Source organism: Procambarus clarkii, chromosome 76 (assembly GCF_040958095.1).
Source record: "Procambarus clarkii isolate CNS0578487 chromosome 76, FALCON_Pclarkii_2.0, whole genome shotgun sequence".
Taxonomy (NCBI): domain Eukaryota; kingdom Metazoa; phylum Arthropoda; class Malacostraca; order Decapoda; family Cambaridae; genus Procambarus; species Procambarus clarkii.
This window is the reverse complement of record NC_091225.1, coordinates 11544767-11563520: the sequence shown is the minus strand read 5'-3', so window position 1 is coordinate 11563520 and position 18754 is coordinate 11544767. Positions and strand designations below refer to the sequence as shown.

The window sequence follows — 18754 nt, the reverse complement described above, 5'->3', positions numbered from 1 at the left end:
AGACTAAATGTTCACACGGAATAGTAACAGAACGAGGGGACATGGGTGGAAGCTGGAAACTCAGATGAGTCACAGAGATGTTAGGGAGTTTTCTTTTAGCGTGAGAGTAGTGGAAAAATGGAATGCACTTAAGGAACAGGTTGTGGAAGCAAATACTATTCATAATTTTAAAACCAGGTATGATAAGGAAATGGGACAGGAGTCAATGCTGTAAACAACCGATGCTCGAAAGGCGGGATCCAAGAGTCAATGCTCGATCCTGCAGACACAACTAGGCGAGTACAACTAGGTGAGTACACACCAGACACCCCAACCCGTTCTCGTACTTTCGTATAGTCAATATTGACTTATTAAATACGTGCATATGTGACATACTAAACATACTAGTTTACCTTGAAAAGCTTCATGGAAAACACCGACCTTACCTAACCTTCTTAGCATGTTTAGACAAGCATCTTATTGCTTCATAATTACAATTATTACTTAACCTATTATAGGTATAGGTTAAGTAATAATTGTAATTACAAAGCAATAAGGTGCTTATCTTAACATACTAAGAAGGTTAGGTAAGGTCGGTGTTTTCCATGAAGCTTTTCAAGGAAAACTAGTATATTTAGTATGTCACATATGCACGTATTTAATAAGTCAATATTGACTGTAAGAAAGTGCGAGAACGGGTTGGACACCCAGACCCCTAGACACAGCAGACACCCAGACACCCAGACACATCAGACACATCCAAACACCCAGACACCCAGACACATCAGACACATCCAGACACATCAGACACATCCAGACACATCCAGACACATCAGATACATCCAAACACCCAGACACACCAGACACACCAGACAGCTCCTCATCACTTCACCAGAGCACCACTTCCGCGGCCTCAACAAGGCTTTGTTCGTTCTACTTCACATTGATTTAAAGTTTGGTGACCCCTGGTGATCTTTTGTGACCCCAAGTGACTCCCGGTGACCCCTGGTGGCCCGTAGCGACCCCTGGGGACCTGAGGTGGCCCCTGGGGACCTGAGGTGGCCCCTGGGGACCTGAGGTGACCCCTGGGGACCTGTGGTGACCCCTGGGGGACCTGTGGTGACCCCTGGTGGCCCTTGGGGACCTGTAGTGACCCCTGGTGGCCCCTGATGGCCCCTGGGGACCTGTGGTGACCCCTGGGGACCTGTGGTGATCCCTGGGGACCTGTGGTGACCCCTGGGGACCTGTGGTGACCCCTGGTGGCCCTTGGGGACCTGTGGTGACCCCTGGTGATCCCTGGTGGCCCCTGGGGACCCGTGATGACCCCTGGTGACCTCTGTTGACTCCTGGTAACCCCTGGTGACCCCTGGTGACCACACACACACACACATACAGGTCAAGCAGGATGGTAAGAAAACAGACCAAAGTTGGTGGAGGGGAACAGGAAGACCCATACATGGAAATTATGACTCAGGCATGGAGAGAAATCAGGGAGGAAGTGGTGGACATGAAGAAAACTATAAGCAAACTGCAGATGGAACTAAGTGCAACACAAGAGGAGATAAAAAAATAAAAACAGGCCCTCCTCAGACTCTGGCCCAGGTAACAGGGGATGTAGCAATGGCTGGGACCCCCCCCCCACAATGGGTGCCACCTTTGCTGAAATACTGAAGAGCCCAGATGCATGCCCTCAGTCAAGGAAGTTGTAATGAAAACACTACCCTCACAGGTGGCAGCTAGATGCACAAGCCAGCTAATGGAAAGGAAAAGAACTGTAGTGGTGATAGGTGTTAAGGAACAAGAAGGGACCGACAAGGGAAGAATGGAGGACTAAGGATAAGGCAGTAGTGTCAGGGATACTAAAGGAGAGAGGAGTGGAAGGGGCTGAACGAGACATAGAAGAGAGGAGTGGAAGGGGCTGAACGAGACATAGAACAGTTTTTCTGGATTAGCCAGTACAACAAAGACAAAGAGAGATTGATCAAGGTAGTATCCAAGAACGAGCCACCAAAGAGGACATCCTAGTAAAGAAGAGCAAACTGAAACATGCAAGGAATTACAGAGAGGTATACCTTCAGAGGGACATGACCAGGGATGAGATAATAAGGGCAGCAGATGTAAGGAAAAGGCGCAGGGAGAGGGAAGGGAGCCAGGGATCAGCCTCCATCCCAGCACTCCCCGAGGGAAGTGGGGGAACCCCAACCCAGCAATTTAGGAACCCCAGAAGGGAATGCAACACCCCAGCTCAACACTCCACAGGGCCCCCTCCACCCCCAGCTCAAATTCTTCCTTGCCCCTACACAATGCCCATCATATCACCCAAATCCTCCCTTCCCCCTTAGTCCCCGAGTATCCCCTGCCTTCCCACCACCTGGTCTTCTTCCTGTCACAAGCAAGCCCAAACAAGACCTAGGACCTTCATCCCCCACCCCGCCTCCCCGAAACCCCTGTTAACTACACCACAGGAGGGCGTGCCCTCTCCCCAAGCAATCCCTGCCTCCCCCAACCCCATGCACTCCATGCCTTCCCCCCCCACTCTCAGGACTTCATCCTGTCCCAAGCAGGCCTGGGCAAGACATAAGCCCTTTATTCAACACCTCACCTCTCCTTGAACCCCTGGCAACTTCCCTACAAGAGGAGGTGCCTACCCAATTAGAAATGCCCATGGATCAACCTCCTACACTTGTAGTGAGGGTGAAAATGGATATAGGAAAGCGAGCTTCAAGGTAATGTACTCAAACATTGATGGGATTACCAATAAAGCAAGTGAACTGGCAGAAAGGGTGCAGGAAGAAAACCCAGATGTAATAGGACTCACAGAAACAAAATTGTCAATAGTAATAACAGATATCATGTTTCCAAAGGACTACTATATCATAAGGAAAGAAAGGGAACGGAGAAGAGGTGGAGGAGTGGCGCAGCTGATACGGAAGGACTGGAGCTTTGATGAGATGAAAATTCTGGGCTGTGACGGATTCAGAGATTACTTAACAGGAACTATGACAATGGGTGGACTTAAGATAATAGTGGCAGTCATTTACAACCCTCCACTAAATGACAGAAGACCCAGACAGGAGTTTGATAGGATCAACATGGCAACCAATAATATAATAGAGAGAGCAGCTTTAGTTGCCTGCAGGAATGGCTCCAGACTCTTAATCATGGGAGATTTCAACCATGGAAAGATAGACTGGAAGAATGAGGACCCACATGGTGGTGCAAATACTCTGGGAAGTGGCAACAAGGAACTTTCTTAGCCAGCATGTCAGGAATCCACAAGAATGAGAGGCAATGACGAACCAGCTAGACTCGACCTGATATTCACCTTGAATGAGTCAGAAATAAGAGAAGTCAAATTTGAAGCCCCCATATAAATGAGTGACCATAGTGTGTTGACATTTGAGTATCTGGTGGAGGTAGGGATAACCTATCCAAGGATGGGACAGGAAGGGAAAAGACTGAGTTACCGAAGAGGAAAATATGATGAGATGAGGAAATTCCTAAGGGGGATACCACGGGAAACAGAACTCAGAGACAAGAATGTACAGGATATGATGGACTATGTCACCCAGAAATAACAGGTAGCTGCAGATAAATTTATCCCGGTCCAAAAAAGAGAGGAGCAAAAAATAGTGATGCGTAATGGTGACGCTGGTGGTCTCTACAACAGTAATAGTGACGCTGCTGGTCTCTACAACAGTAACAGTGACGCTGGTGGTCTCTACAACAGTAATAGTGACGCTGCTGGTCTCTACAACAGTAACAGTGACGCGGGTGGTCTCTACAACAGTAATAGTGACGCTGGTGGTCTCTACAACAGTAATAGTGACGCTGCTGGTCTCTACAACAGTAATAGTGACGCTGCTGGTCTCTACAACAGTAATAGTGACGCTGCTGGTCTCTACAACAGTAATAGTGACGCTGCTGGTCTCTACAACAGTAATAGTGACGCGGGTGGTCTCTACAACAGTAATAGTGACGCGGGTGGTCTCTACAACAGTAATAGTGACGCGGGTGGTCTCTACAACAGTAATAGTGACGCGGGTGGTCTCTACAACAGTAATAGTGACGCGGGTGGTCTCTACAACAGTAATAGTGACGCGGGTGGTCTCTACAACAGTAATAGTGACGCTGCTGGTCTCTACAACAGTAATAGTGACGCTGCTGGTCTCTACAACAGTAATAGTGACGCGGGTGGTCTCTACAACAGTAATAGTGACGCGGGTGGTCTCTACAACAGTAACAGTGACGCGGGTGGTCTCTACAACAGTAACAGTGACGCTGGTGGTCTCTACAACAGTAATAGTGACGCGGGTGGTCTCTACAACAGTAACAGTGACGCGGGTGGTCTCTACAACAGTAATAGTGACGCTGGTGGTCTCTACAACAGTAAGTGACGCTGCTGGTCTCTACAACAGTAATAGTGACGCGGGTGGTCTCTACAACAGTAATAGTGACGCTGCTGGTCTCTACAACAGTAATAGTGACGCGGGTGGTCTCTACAACAGTAATAGTGACGCTGGTGGTCTCTACAACAGTAATAGTGACGCGGGTGGTCTCTACAACAGTAATAGTGACGCTGCTGGTCTCTACAACAGTAATAGTGACGCGGGTGGTCTCTACAACAGTAATAGTGACGCGGGTGGTCTCTACAACAGTAATAGTGACGCGGGTGGTCTCTACAACAGTAATAGTGACGCGGGTGGTCTCTACAACAGTAATAGTGACGCGGGTGGTCTCTACAACAGTAATAGTGACGCGGGTGGTCTCTACAACAGTAATAGTGACGCTGCTGGTCTCTACAACAGTAATAGTGACGCTGGTGGTCTCTACAACAGTAATAGTGACGCTGGTGGTCTCTACAACAGTAATAGTGACGCGGGTGGTCTCTACAACAGTAATAGTGACGCGGGTGGTCTCTACAACAGTAATAGTGACGCGGGTGGTCTCTACAACAGTAATAGTGACGCGGGTGGTCTCTACAACAGTAATAGTGACGCGGGTGGTCTCTACAACAGTAATAGTGACGCGGGTGGTCTCTACAACAGTAATAGTGACGCTGCTGGTCTCTACAACAGTAATAGTGACGCGGGTGGTCTCTACAACAGTAACAGTGACGCGGGTGGTCTCTACAACAGTAATAGTGACGCTGCTGGTCTCTACAACAGTAATAGTGACGCGGGTGGTCTCTACAACAGTAATAGTGACGCGGGTGGTCTCTACAACAGTAATAGTGACGCGGGTGGTCTCTACAACAGTAATAGTGACGCTGCTGGTCTCTACAACAGTAATAGTGACGCTGCTGGTCTCTACAACAGTAATAGTGACGCGGGTGGTCTCTACAACAGTAATAGTGACGCGGGTGGTCTCTACAACAGTAATAGTGACGCGGGTGGTCTCTACAACAGTGTAACGATGGGGAAGTGAATGAGAAGCAAACTGGAAAAGAACTGAATATTGAGGTAATGAATGAGGGTTTGGGACGAGGGAGGTATGAGGAAGGAGTATGGGAGTAGCGAGGAGTGGTCAGGTGGAGAGGGAGGAGGGAGGAGTAAGGAAGGAGAGGTCAGAGGAAAGTTTGAAGAGAGGCAGAGGGAGAGAAGAGAGGAGGGAGTAGAAGTAGATGGTAAAATAGTAGATAGAAGTAGAAAGATAGAAAGGACTGCCACCATCCATTCTAGTTCATTACATACAAGACAAGGAATGGAACTTGTCTATCACAAAATCATCAAAGATGTTGTTAGAATGTGTCAACTGGAATCATGTCTCTTGTTCCATGCAAGAGTCTTTAAGTCAATAATCTCACGAGTTCTCTAGTTTGCAGTTTATCAGAAAGTCCAAGATCTTGGGAACACAATTAGTCAGATTGAAAAGTGAATAAAGTATTTATTTAACGTGATAAGTATCATAATTCAAGCAATCAAAGTTAAGGTTCACTATGTCCAGATAAATAAGCAACACGAGTCACCACACAAGACAGTGAGGACACTACAGCTGACAGCCCCTGATAATAACACAACCCTTTTAGTTTGGGAAACACGAAATAAGTCCCTCTCACGTTCAACTCACCCAGGACTGAGCCTAATATGGATAGAGTTTTGGGAGAGGGGGGGGGTCTACAGTTGACAAGCAGAGTCCCCCCGTCCGGCGGACAGCCTGTCTCGGCTACTGTCTGCTGATGCTCTGCAGTCTGCTGATGCTGTGCTATGCTCTCGAATGTACAGTTCCCTGGGTATTTATTGTGAACCTAGGACCTAAACTCTGCCCACTAAGTAAGTAAGTAAGTAATTATCAAAAGAAGGCACCAAACCGGGAAGGCTATGTAGCACCATCAAATACGCAAAATAATCAGAGGGCGCTAAATATCACCAAGGATGCCAATACGAGAACAAAAACGCATAAGGCGAACGATATCAAAAGTATCCGAGTCACCAAGAATTCTATCGAGGGACAGGTGACCGCGAGGGGCGGTCGGAAAGCAAGACATACGCTCGTCCTGGAAGTCAGGACATTCAAGAAGGACATGCACGACCGTAAGAGGGACAATGCAACTAGGACAATAAGGAGCAGGGCGGCGCTCCATCAAGTGACCATGGGTTAAGCGAGTATGGCCAATACGCAACCTCGCCAGAGCTGTTTCCCACCGCCGGTTACGGTGGAAGGAGGACGGCCACGAGGAAACACAACATTTAAGAGTACGTAGCTTGTTACCAGTAACAGACAACCAAGAAGCCTGCCAACGGGTAAGGACTGAGGAATGGATAACCGGGTAAAAGTCGGAATACGGAATGCCCTTACGAGAGATGGGACAAGAGCGGACAGCTTCCTTGGCGGCAGCATCCGCACGCTCATTTAAAGACACACCAATATGGCTGGGAACCCAACAAAACTCAACCGACTTAAATTTACTATGAACGAGAAACAGCCAATGCTGGATCTCGACAACCACTGGATGAACTGGATTAAAGGACCCGAGAGCCATGAGGGCACTACGAGAGTCAACAACAACTACAAAGGAAGACTGACAACGAGAAAGTAGGAGACGAAGAGCATAGAGAATAGCATAAAGTTCCGCTGTAAAGATGCTAGTCTCCGGAGGCAAGCGACACATATAAGTGCGATCAGGAAAAACAACAGAGTAGCCAACACCGTCCGCTGACTTAGACCCATCGGTGAAGACAGAAACGGAGCGGGAGTGAGAAGAAAAGTGCTCGAGGAAAAGGCGTTTTAGAACCGTAGGAGGGGTAAAAGCTTTAGTGATACGGGTCAAGGAAGTACAAAACCACGGAAGAGGGACCCTCCACGGGGGCAAAGAAGGAACAACACGAGGAGAAACATCAGAAATACGAACGGAAAGAGAATCCTGCAGGCGAGATAACCGGACAGAAAGAGGGAGGTGGTGAAGAGGAACAGGAACCGCAGGAGGGGTAAAAGTTAAAGCACGACAGAGGCGAGAGGAAGGATGTTGCAAGGACCGCGCAAGATAGCGAAGACAGTAGCGATCACGGCGGTCCTGGAGAGACAGGAAGCCAGTGTCAACATACAAGCTAAGGACGGGAGTCGAACGAAAGGCACCAGAACCGAGGCGCAACCCAGTATGGTGCAAAGCATCAAGACGGCGAAGAGTAGAAGGAGAAGCAGACGAGTAAGCAGGGCAACCATAATCGAGCTTAGACAGGACGAGAGAAGAATGTAAAGCAAGGAGAGTGCGCCTATCTGCCCCCCAAGAAGTATGGGACAAGACCCGAAGGAGGGTAAGGGCCTTAGAGCACTCAACACGGAGGTAAGAGATATGGGGAGACCAAGACAAACGAGTGTCAAGGAATAACCCCAAAAGCTTCACGGAATCTTTGTATTCAAGGGGATGACCATAAAGTGACAAAGAGGGACGAAGAACAACCCGTTTCCGCGTAAATGTCATGGCACAAGTCTTAGAAGTAGAGAACTTGAAGCCATGATCAGTGGCCCAAGACGACACGGCATCAATTGCAAGTTGAAGCCGGCGTTGAAGGAGAGGCGAATCATCACCCTGACAACAAAGGGTAAGATCATCGACATAGAGAGCGGAGAAGACACCAGAAGGAAGAGAGGAAAGAAGACCATTGAGGGCAACCAGAAAAAGAGTAGTGCTCAGAACACTACCCTGGGGCACACCTTCATATTGCTGAAAAGAGGGAGAGAGAGCGGTACCAAGGCGCACCCGAAAGGAACGACGAGAGAGGAAGCTGCGGAGAAAGAGAGGGAGACGACCACGAAGGCCAAAAGAATGAAGTTGAGATAGGATATGATAACGCCAAGTGGTGTCGTAAGCCTTTTCCAGGTCAAAAAGGACGGCAACAACGGAGGTCTTCGCAGCAAAAGCAGTACGAATATAGACCTCCAAGTTCACCAGGACATCTGTCGTGCTGCGGCACTTGCGGAAACCAAATTGAGAAGGGGAGAGGAGGTGATGGTGTTCCAGGAACCACATCAGACGAACGTTAACCATACGTTCAAAAAGTTTGCAGACAACTTGTGAGAGCAATAGGGCGAAAGTCCTTAGGGGAAGTACCCAGAGACCCCGGTTTGCGAACAGGGAGGACAACGGCATCGAGCCAGTCCTCAGGGACTGACGACGACTCCCAGATCCGATTATACAGACTCAGTAAATACTGAGACGTGCATCGGAGGGAGATGGCGAAGCATCTCATAATGAATACCATCGGAGCCCGCCGCCGTAGAACCGCAGAGGGCCAGAGCAGAACGAAGTTCAGAGAGAGAGAAGGGATCATTATAGGGAAGCTGAAGATGAGTGCAGAAATCTAAAGGACGAGACTCAAGGACAGGTTTACGAAGAAGGAAAGATTGGGGAAGATGAAGACCAGAGCTAACAGAAGAAAAGTGGGAACCCAGTTCGGAAGCGACCTGCAACGGGTCCGCCACAAGAGTATCATGGAGGTGAAGGACCGGTGAAACATCGGGAACGAACTTACCCGCTATCTTGCGGATACGCTTCCAGATCTGGGCCAGAGGGGTTTCGGACGTAATTGTTGAGACATAAGATGCCCAACATTCACGTTTAGCCGTACGGATGGCCCTACGGGCCACCGCACTCGCTTTCCGAATGAAAAGAAAAGAATCGGTTGTCTGCCTACGGCGGTGCCTCTTCCAGGCTGCACGCTTACAGCGGACAGCCCGAGCACAGTCCGCATTCCACTAGGGAACGCACTTCCGTGGACCCCGAGAGGAAGAGCGAGGAATAGAGCGGAGGGCAGCGTTGAAGACAGTGTCATGAAAAAGGAGGAGAGCGCGAGAGAGAGGCAGAAGGGAGAGGTCAGAGAGAGCAGCACTGAGGGTAAATAGGGTCCAGTCTGCCTTAGCAAACTGCCACCTAGGGAAAGAGAGGGAAGGGCGAAAAGAGAAAAAGGAAACAAGGATGGGGAAATGATCACTTCCATGGAGGTCATCAAGAACCTGCCACGTGAAATCTAAGTAAAGAGAAGAAGAGCAGAGAGAAAGATCAAGACAAGAAAGGGCGCGAGTCCGAGAGTCCAAATGAGTGGGCTCACCAGAATTCAGAAGAGACAGGGAAGAAGATAGGAGAAACGGCTCAAGGAGGCGACCCCGGGTATTCGTCAGAACGTCACCCCAAAGAGAATGACGACAATTGAAGTCACCCAGCAGGAGCACAGGCTCCGGCAAGGAGTCTAGGAGGTGTTTCAAATCAGGAAGAGAGAGCGGGACACTCGGGGGGAGATAAATGGAACAAACTGTGTACCATTTCCCCACAAAGATACGAGCAGCAGAACAATGGAGAGGCGAAGGAAAAAGTAAAGGAACAAAGGGAACATCTGCACGAATCAAGAGAGCAGAAGAATTAGAAGCCCCAGCAATGGCTGGGGGGGGGGGGGGAAGAGAAAGGAATAGCCACGAAAACGACCAGGACGAGCACCAAGCATTGGCTCCTGGAGACAGACACAAAGGGGCGAAAACCGCGAAATCAGAAGTTGGAGTTCGAGGAAATTGGCGTAATAACCTCGAACGTTCCATTGAAGAATGGACAACGACGGGAAGAGAAAGGACAAAAACAGAGAACAAGGAAGAAACAAAGGCGAAAGAGCAACAGAGCACGTTAAAGAATATCAGGGTCGGGATCAGGGTCAGCAAAGTCAGGGTTAGGGGGCATGGGTAAACTGAGCAAAGACGGAGGGAAGGAAACGGGAGAACAGATCAGAGGTGGGCGGGCGGGGTCCGGAGGAGGAGGAGGAAGAGGAGGAGACAACGGAGAGGAGCAGTCAAGGACAGCAGTAGGAAGAGGGGGAGTAGGAAGAGGGGGAGTAGAAAGAGGGGAGCGCACCCCAGCAAGAGCAGCAACCGAAAGGGAAGCAGGGGCCAAAGAAACCTCCATAGCAGGAACAGGGGGCGCAACCACTGAAACGGGAGGGGAAGGAGCAACAGAGCCAGAAGTAGGAGCTAAGGAAGAAAGCGAAGCCTTCTTACCTGCCGGGGAAGAGGAAGGAGAGGAGCCAGGCTTACGCTTCTGACTTAAAGAGACAGGTGTCCCAGCAACCACGTACCGGGCAACGGATTCCAGTGTCTCAACAGGAGAAGCCGAACGAGAGCACACACGACGGCCGTTAGGAGAGCGATGGACATCCGCCTGCACCGACAGGCGGCGGGGAGAGCCGATAGATGGAGGAAGAGGATGGGAAGGAGGATCGGAGGGGGACGAGGAAGAAGACACAGGAGACATGACAGACCGGGTTGAAAGAAGGGGAACCCCAGACAGAGGACCAGGAGGGGGACCCCTCGGGAAAGAACTCAAAGGAACAGAGGAGGGGGCAGTGGGCGTATCAGGGTCCAAGGCCCGGAAACGGTTGAGAGTCTGAGGAAGGGGGGAAGGACGAGGAGAGGAAGAGCGCAACACGCGAGCATAAGAGATGTTAGTATAAGGCGGGAGCCGGCGAACCTGGCGCCTCGCCTCAGGAAAAGACAAACGCTCCCGGCGCTTCAGGTTAAGGACGGCCGCCTCAAGCTTGTAATGGACACAGGCACGGGAGAACGTAGGATGGGCCTCACCGCAGTTGAGGCAGCGAGCTTGGGGAGAAGTGCACTCCGACTTAGAGTGACCTTCACTCCCACACAAAGGACAGAGAGAGACAGTCCCAGAGCAGCGGAGGGCACCATGCCCAAACCTCCAGCACTTATTACAAAGTCGAGGAGAAGGAATATACTCCTGGACAGAGCACCTAGCACCAGCAAGAATGACAGAGGATGGAAGGGTCCTACCATCAAAGGTGATCTTCACAACGCGAAGGGGTTGACGGCGACGACCACGAGGGGGACGAGTAAACGAGTCAACCTGGAGGACAGAATGGCCTTGGGCATCAAGGATATGCCGAATATCATCGTGGCAATCCTGCAGATTCCGAACACCGGTTGCAACATGGGGTGGGAGGAGAATAGTGCCAACACTGGAATTCATCTGAACGTTCTTGGAGACCCGAACAGGGATCTCGCCAAGGCAAGATAAGGCAGCCAAGCGGGAAGCCGCATCCTGAGAAGGAGCAGCAACGACACGTGTACCGAGACGAGTGGGGTTGAAAGTAACACACGCATCCACGGAATCTACAAGATGCCGATGGAGGGAGAAATCGTCAGGAGGCGCAGAATCAATGAGGGAGGAGATCAAAGTATTTGGCCCATGAAGCAGGACCAAACAAGGCCTGATACGCATCAGCACGGGAAGGAATCGAGCGAGTGCGGTTGGGGCGCGAACGGCGTTGAGAACCCCTAGAGAGAGAGGGGTCAAAAGGCGCAGTAGTCACAACGAAAGACTTAGCCACACCAGGGGACGAAGTGGTCACCACCGGGGGCTGGAGGCTCGACCCAACCTCAGAGGAGGGAGGGGAGCTGGGGGAAGAAGTCAGGACGGTCAAAGGAGGAGCAAGGTCGGGGCCCAACGCAGCGGGAGCTACAGAGCCTGGTCTTCCAATACAGGCCGACTCGGGGGCTTGGTCGCCCACCCCACGAGCCTGAGAGGGTACAACGGAAACATTCAACGACATAGAGACGAAAAGTGACAAATTCATCCACGAATGTGCCCCCATACCCACCATGGAGCCACAATTAGAGGCAGGACACCCAACAGGAAGCTATCGCTGATCATGCCGGGGCCCCCTAGGGGTGCGTCGTGAGTATACGCCCCACAAACGCCACCTTAAGAACCGTCAGTCCGTCGAGATCGGGTTCAGCGACGAAAGGGGGATTGACAATAAAAGGTTCCCCTCGCTCGAGACGTCGGGTACTACAGTTCTACGGGTGCAAGAGTATGCCTCCTCAAGCACCCGGGCGTCAAAATAGAAGAAGTCCAAAGAAAGAATCCAAAACAAGCAAAAGGTCGGCAGGAAACGACAAGCAGATAGGAGAAGAGGGGGGAGAAAAACGAAACATAAGGAAAAGGAAAAGCGATCCAGCACAATTGGAGAAGACAGCAGCAGGAGTGCAAGGCCAGAAAAGGACAGAGGACTGCCCAACGGAGCATCACACTCCGGCAGCCGTCCACCAAGCCCCCTCACGACGCCAACGGGCCGGAAGGGGAGGGGGTGCCCACTAAGTAGATAGCCTCAGGCCGTCAACTCTGCCCACTAAGTAGATAGCCCCAGGCCGTCAACTATGCCCACTAAGTAGATAGCCCCAGGCCGTCAACTATGCCCACTAAGTAGATAGCCCCAGGCCGTCAACTCTGCCCACTAAGTAGATAGCCTCAGGCCGTCAACTCTGCCCACTAAGTAGATAGCCCCAGGCCGTCAACTATGCCCACTAAGTAGATAGCCCCAGGCCGTCAACTATGCCCACTAAGTAGATAGCCCCAGGCCGTCAACTCTGCCCACTAAGTAGATAGCCCCAGACCGTCAACTCTGCCCACTAAGTACATAGCCTCAGGCCGTCAACTCTGCCCACTAAGTAGATAGCCCCAGGCCGTCAACTATGCCCACTAAGTAGATAGCCCCAGGCCGTCAACTCTGCCCACTAAGTAGATAGCCCCAGACCGTCAACTCTGCCCACTAAGTAGATAGCCCCAGGCCGTCAACTATGCCCACTAAGTAGATAGCCCCAGGCCGTCAACTATGCCTTACCTAAAACGGGGGCTTGTTTGAAGGACACACCCGGCAGCCTAGCTACAATTATCAGCTTAGCAGATGTCAGGTCAAATCACACGACCTGACCACAGGTCAACTTGTTGTCATTAACTCCTCTAGTTGTGACTTTTAATTACAAGGACGGCCAACCTGGCGCCTCGTGTCTGGCTGACTCGTGTTGCGTGTAAAATATTAAATAAACTCAACTAAACACTTTTATGGTGTCTACTGAAGTGTGAATGACGCTGCTGGTCTGTGTAGAAGTAATAGTGACGCATTACATGCTGGGTAAAGTGTAATCTCCTAAGATAACGTGTTGGGTAAGGTATAATCACCAAAGATAACATGCTGGGTAAGGTATAATCACCTGAGATAACGTACTGGGTAAGGTATAATCACCTGAAATAACAGGCTGGGAATGGTATAATCACCTAAGATAACGTGCTGGGTAAGGTATAATCTCCTAAGATAACGTGCTGGGTAAGGTATAATCACCTAAGATAACGTGCTGGGTAAGGTATAATCACCTAAGATAACATGCTAGATAAGGTATAAAAGACAATTATGAACAATGGTAACGGTGAAGTTAGAGTGTCAGCTGCTTAAGGAAGAACACAGTATATTTCTCACCACCTTACCTCCACCTGTTAGTATTAGGCTTAACTAACACAACTATGGTAAGACAAATAAGCTTACCTGAGTGTTTGCTCAGCGCCCAGCAGTGCCAGAGCTGAGGGCGCTGGAGGCCTCAGCTTGGAGAGCGCCGACTTCCACATGGTGTCTAGTCTCAAGCTTCCTCCGCCTTAACCACTCGGCCTTAACCACTCGGCCTTAACCACTCGGCCTTAACCACTCGGCCTTAACCACTCGGCCTTAACCACTCGGCCTTAACCACTCGGCCTTAACCACTCGGCCTTAACCACTCGGCCTTAACCACTTACTTGGCCTTATAAACACTCTGCCACAAAACTCGGCCATACAAAGTCGTCCTTAACTTGTACAAGTTTTGGCAAAAGTCATAAACTCTGTGTTATTGTTCCTTGCTGCCACCGTCGGCCTGACAGGTCGCCCTCAGGACACCTGAATGGTACAGGGAGCTATAGCTGTGGTGGTGGTGGGAGATAGGGAGCTACAGCTGTGTGGTGGTGGGAGATAGGGAGCTACAGCTGTGTGGTGGTGGGAGATAGGGAGCTACAGCATGTGTGGTGGTGGGAGATAGGGAGCTACAGCTGTGTGGTGGTGGTGGTGGGAGACAGGGAGCTACAGCTGTGTGGTGGTGGTGGTGGGAGACAGGGAGCTACAGCTGTGTGGTGGTGGTGGTGGGAGACAGGGAGCTACAGCTGTGTGGTGGTGGGAGACAGGGAGCTACAGCTGTGTGGTGGTGGTGGTGGGAGACAGGGAGCTACAGCTGTGTGGTGGTGGGAGACAGGGAGCTACAGCTGTGGTGGTGGTGGGAGACAGGAAGCTACAGCTGTGGTGGTGGTGGGAGACAGGGAGCTACAGCTGTGTGGGTGGTGGTGGTGGGAGACAGGGAGCTACAGCTGTGTGGTGGTGGGAGACAGGGAGCTACAGCTGTGTGGTAGTGGGAGACAGGGAGCTACAGCTGTGTGGTGGTGGGAGACAGGGAGCTACAGCTGTGTGGTGGTGGGAGACAGGGAGCTAGAGCCTACTACACTATGTGAGGTTGTGATGTCCTCAACATCTCACCAACAACACTGAACACAGGTGTTCGAGTGTAGACAGACCTCACAACAGCAAACAACGTTCTGCACATGTCACAACACAGGTTCACAGTCTCTCACCCTCACAACACGTGTTTATATCCAGGATCACTTATTGTATCACATCACTCACTATATCTCACATACACATATACAATGCATCGTGTGCATTATTTATATATATATATATATATATATATTATATATATTTATATATATTATATATATTATATATATATATATATATATATATATATATATATATATATATATATATATATATATATATAAATATATATATATATATATATATATATATATATATATATATATATATATAAACAAATTCAAGTCTCCAATGAATGAACAACAATGTGTACGAATGTGAGTCTGAATTTGGAGGCGTTTTCCATTGCCATAATAACCAGAGGGTAATATATTGAGGGCTGGAGTCCGGGACACAATGTTGGGTCAGATACGACGGAGCTATTGATTGTGGTCCTTACGGGGGCTGGCGAGCGACTGTGTGTCCTGATTCACCGTCACCTGCTGGACCTCCACGGACACGTCCCCCCACCCCTTGACACGTGCACACCCTCCAAGCCTCCTTTTACCCCAGCACGTGCCTCCAAGCCTTCCCTCCCTTCCAGCACGTGCCTCCAAGCCTTCCCTTACTCCAAACACCTGCCTCCAAGCCTTCCCTCCCTTCCAGCACGTGCCTCCAAGCCTTCCCTCCCTTCCAGCACGTGCCTCCAAGCCTTCCCTCCCTTCCAGCACGTGCCTCCAAGCCTTCCCTCCCTTCCAGCACGTGCCTCCAAGCCTTCCCTCTCTTCCAGCACGTGCCTCCAAGCCTTCCCTCTCTTCCAGCACGTGCCTCCAAGCCTTCCCTCCCTTCCAGCACGTGCCTCCAAGCCTTCCCTCCCTTCCAGCACGTGCCTCCAAGCCTTCCCTCTCTTCCTGCACGTGCCTCCAAGCCTTCCCTCTCTTCCAGCACGTGCCTCCAAGCCTTCCCTCTCTTCCAGCACGTGCCTCCAAGCCTTCCCTCTCTTCCAGCACGTGCCTCCAAGCCTTCCCTCCCTTCCAGCACGTGCCTCCAAGCCTTCCCTTACCCCAAACACCGACCTCCAAGCCTACCCATACCCCAGCACCTGCCTCCAAGCTTTCCCATACCACCAACACCTGTCTCCAAGCATTCCATTATCCCCAGCACCTGCCGCCAGACTTCCCTTACCCTAGCACTTGCCTCAAAATCTTCCCTTACCCCTAGCTCCTGCCTGCACGCTTTCCTTACCACCAGCACCAGCGTCCAAGCCTTTCCTTTTCCCCAGCACCTGCCCCAAAGCCTTGTACTATCCCCAGCACGTACCTCCAAGGCTTGTACTATCCCCAGCACCTGCCCCCAAGCCTTCCCTTATCTCCAGCACCTGCCCCCAAGCCTTCCCTTATCCCCAGCACCTGCCCCCAAGCCTTTGGTTATCCCCAGCACCTGCCCCCAAGCCTTCCCTTATCCCCAGCACCTGCCCCCAAGCCTTCCCTTATCCCCAGCATCTGCCCCCAAGCCTTCCCTTATCCCCAGCATCTGCCCCCAAGCCTTCCCTTATTCCCAGCACCTGCCCCCAAGCCTTTGGTTATCCCCAGCACCTGCCCCCAAGCCTTCCCTTATCCCCAGCACCTGCCCCCAAGCCTTCCCTTATCCCCAGCACCTGCCCCCAAGCCTTCCCTTATCCCCAGCACCTGCCCCCAAGCCTTCCCTTATCCCCAGCACCTGCCCCCAAGCCTTCCCTTATCCCCAGCACCTGCCCCCAAGCCTTCCCTTATCCCCAGCACCTGCCCCCAAGCCTTCCCTTATCCCCAGCACCTGCCCCCAAGCCTTCCCTTATCCCCAGCACCTGCCCCCAAGCCTTCCCTTATCCCCAGCACCTGCCCCCAAGCCTTCCTTATCCCCAGCACCTTCCCCCAAGCCTTCCCTTATCCCCAGCACCTGCCCCCAAGCCTTCCCTTATCCCCAGCACCTGCCCCCAAGTAGGAGACATCAAAAGTGGGAATTATCAAAAGAAGGCACCAAGCGGGGAAGGCTATGTAGCACCATCAAATGTACAGGATAATAAGAGTGCGCTAAATATCACTAGGGAAGCCAATATGAAAACAGAAACACATAAGACGAACGATATCAAAAGTCTCCGATTCACAAAGAATTCTATCAAGGGACAAGTGACTGCGAAGGACGGTCGGGAAACAATACACACGTTCGTCCTGAATGTCAGGACATTCAACAAGAATATGCATGACTGTAAGAGGGACAATGCAGTTTGGACAATAAGGAACAGGGCGGCGTTCCATTAAGTGGCCGTGAGTTAAGCCAGTATGGCCAAGACGCAACCTTGCCAGAGCCGTTTCCCACTGCCGGTTACGGTGGTAGGAGGAAGGCCATGGGGACACACTACTCATAAGAGTACGCAGTTTGTTACCAGCAACAGAAGACCAACAACCCTGGTAACAGGCAAGGATGGAGGAATGAATAACTGGGAAAAAGTCGGAATAAGGAATATCTCTACGGGAGATGGGACAAGGGCAGATTGCTTCTTTAGCGGCAGCGTCTGGACGCTCATTTAAAGAGACACCAATATGGCTGAGAACCCAGCAAAACTCAACTGACTTAAATCTATTGGAGATAAGAAACGGCCAATGTTGAATCTCGACTACCACCGGATGAACTGGATTAAAGGACTCCAGAGCCATGAGGGCACTGCGAGAATCAACTACAACAACAAAAAAGGAATAACAGCGAGAAAGCAGTACACGAAGACCATAGAGAATAGCATAAAATTCTGCCGTGAAGATGCTAATCTCCAGAGGCAGGCGACACATATAGGTGTGGTCAGGAAAAACAAGAGAGTAGCCTACACCGTCTGCAGACTTAGACCCATCGGTGAAGATGGAAATGGAGCGGGAGTGTGAAGAAAAGTGTTCAAGGAAAAGGCGTTTCAGAGCTGTAGGAGGGGTAAAAGCTTTAGTGATGTGGGTCAGGGATTTACAAAATTTAGGAGGGGGGGGACCCCCCAAAGGGGCAAGGACGGAACGACACGAGGAGAAATATTGGTAATACAAACCGAAAGAATTTTGCAGGTGAGACAACCGGACAGAAAGAGGAAGGTGGTGAGGGGCAACAGGGGGAACAGGAATTACAGGAGGCGTAAAAGTCAAAGCACGACATGGGCGAGAGTGAGGATGTTGTAAGGTTCACGCAAGGTACCGAAGACAGTAGCGACCTCGGCGGTCCTGGAGAGACAGAAAGCCAGTGTCAACATACAAGCTGTGGGCGGGAGTCAAACGAAAGGCACCAGAGGTGAGGCGCAACCCAGTATGGTACAAAGCATCAAGATTGCGAAGAGTAGAAGGAGAAGCAGACGAGTAGGCAGGGAAACCATTATCGAGTTTAAACAGTACGAGAGAGGAATGTAAAGAGAAAAGCATGAGGCTATCCGCTCCCCAAGAAGTATGGGACAAAACCTTAAGTAGGTTAAGAGCCTTAGAGCATTCAACTTGGAAGTAAGAGATATGGGCTGACCAAGACAAACAAGTGTCAAAGATTAACTCCAAAAGCTTAGCGGAATCCTTGTACACAAGGGGATGACCATAAAGCGACAAAGAGGGACGAAGTACGACATGCTTCTGAGTATAAGTCATGGCACAAGTCTTAGACGTAGAGAACTTGAGGCCATGATCGGTGGCCCAAGACGACATAGAATCAATCGCAAGTTGAAGCCGCCGTTGAAGGAAAGGCGAATCATCACCCAGACAGCAAAGGTAAGATCTCGACATAGAGAGTGGAGAACTCTCCACTCCATGGAATGGCAGAAGGGAAGGGAGGGAGGAAAGAAGACGATTGAGGGCAACCAGAAAAAGAGTAGTGCTTAGAACACTACCTTTTGG

The 18754-nt window shown here is 50.7% G+C and overlaps 2 protein-coding genes across 2 annotated transcripts in view; both read right to left on the bottom strand.

Moving 5' to 3' along the window:
• Nucleotides 1–18754, bottom strand: part of LOC123771540 (dynein axonemal intermediate chain 1) — a 312924-nt gene that overhangs the window by 251077 nt on the left and 43093 nt on the right. The gene's annotated exons all lie outside the window — the stretch shown is intronic.
• Nucleotides 1–18754, bottom strand: part of LOC138357152 (mucin-22-like) — an 84775-nt gene that overhangs the window by 49182 nt on the left and 16839 nt on the right. Inside the window, exons 3-4 of the mRNA XM_069313806.1 lie at nt 4423–5418; nt 3645–4388 (exon numbers count right to left, since the gene is read on the bottom strand). Coding sequence (XP_069169907.1) covers nt 3645–4388; nt 4423–5418 — 1740 coding nt within the window. The remainder of the gene's footprint in view (nt 1–3644; nt 4389–4422; nt 5419–18754) is intronic.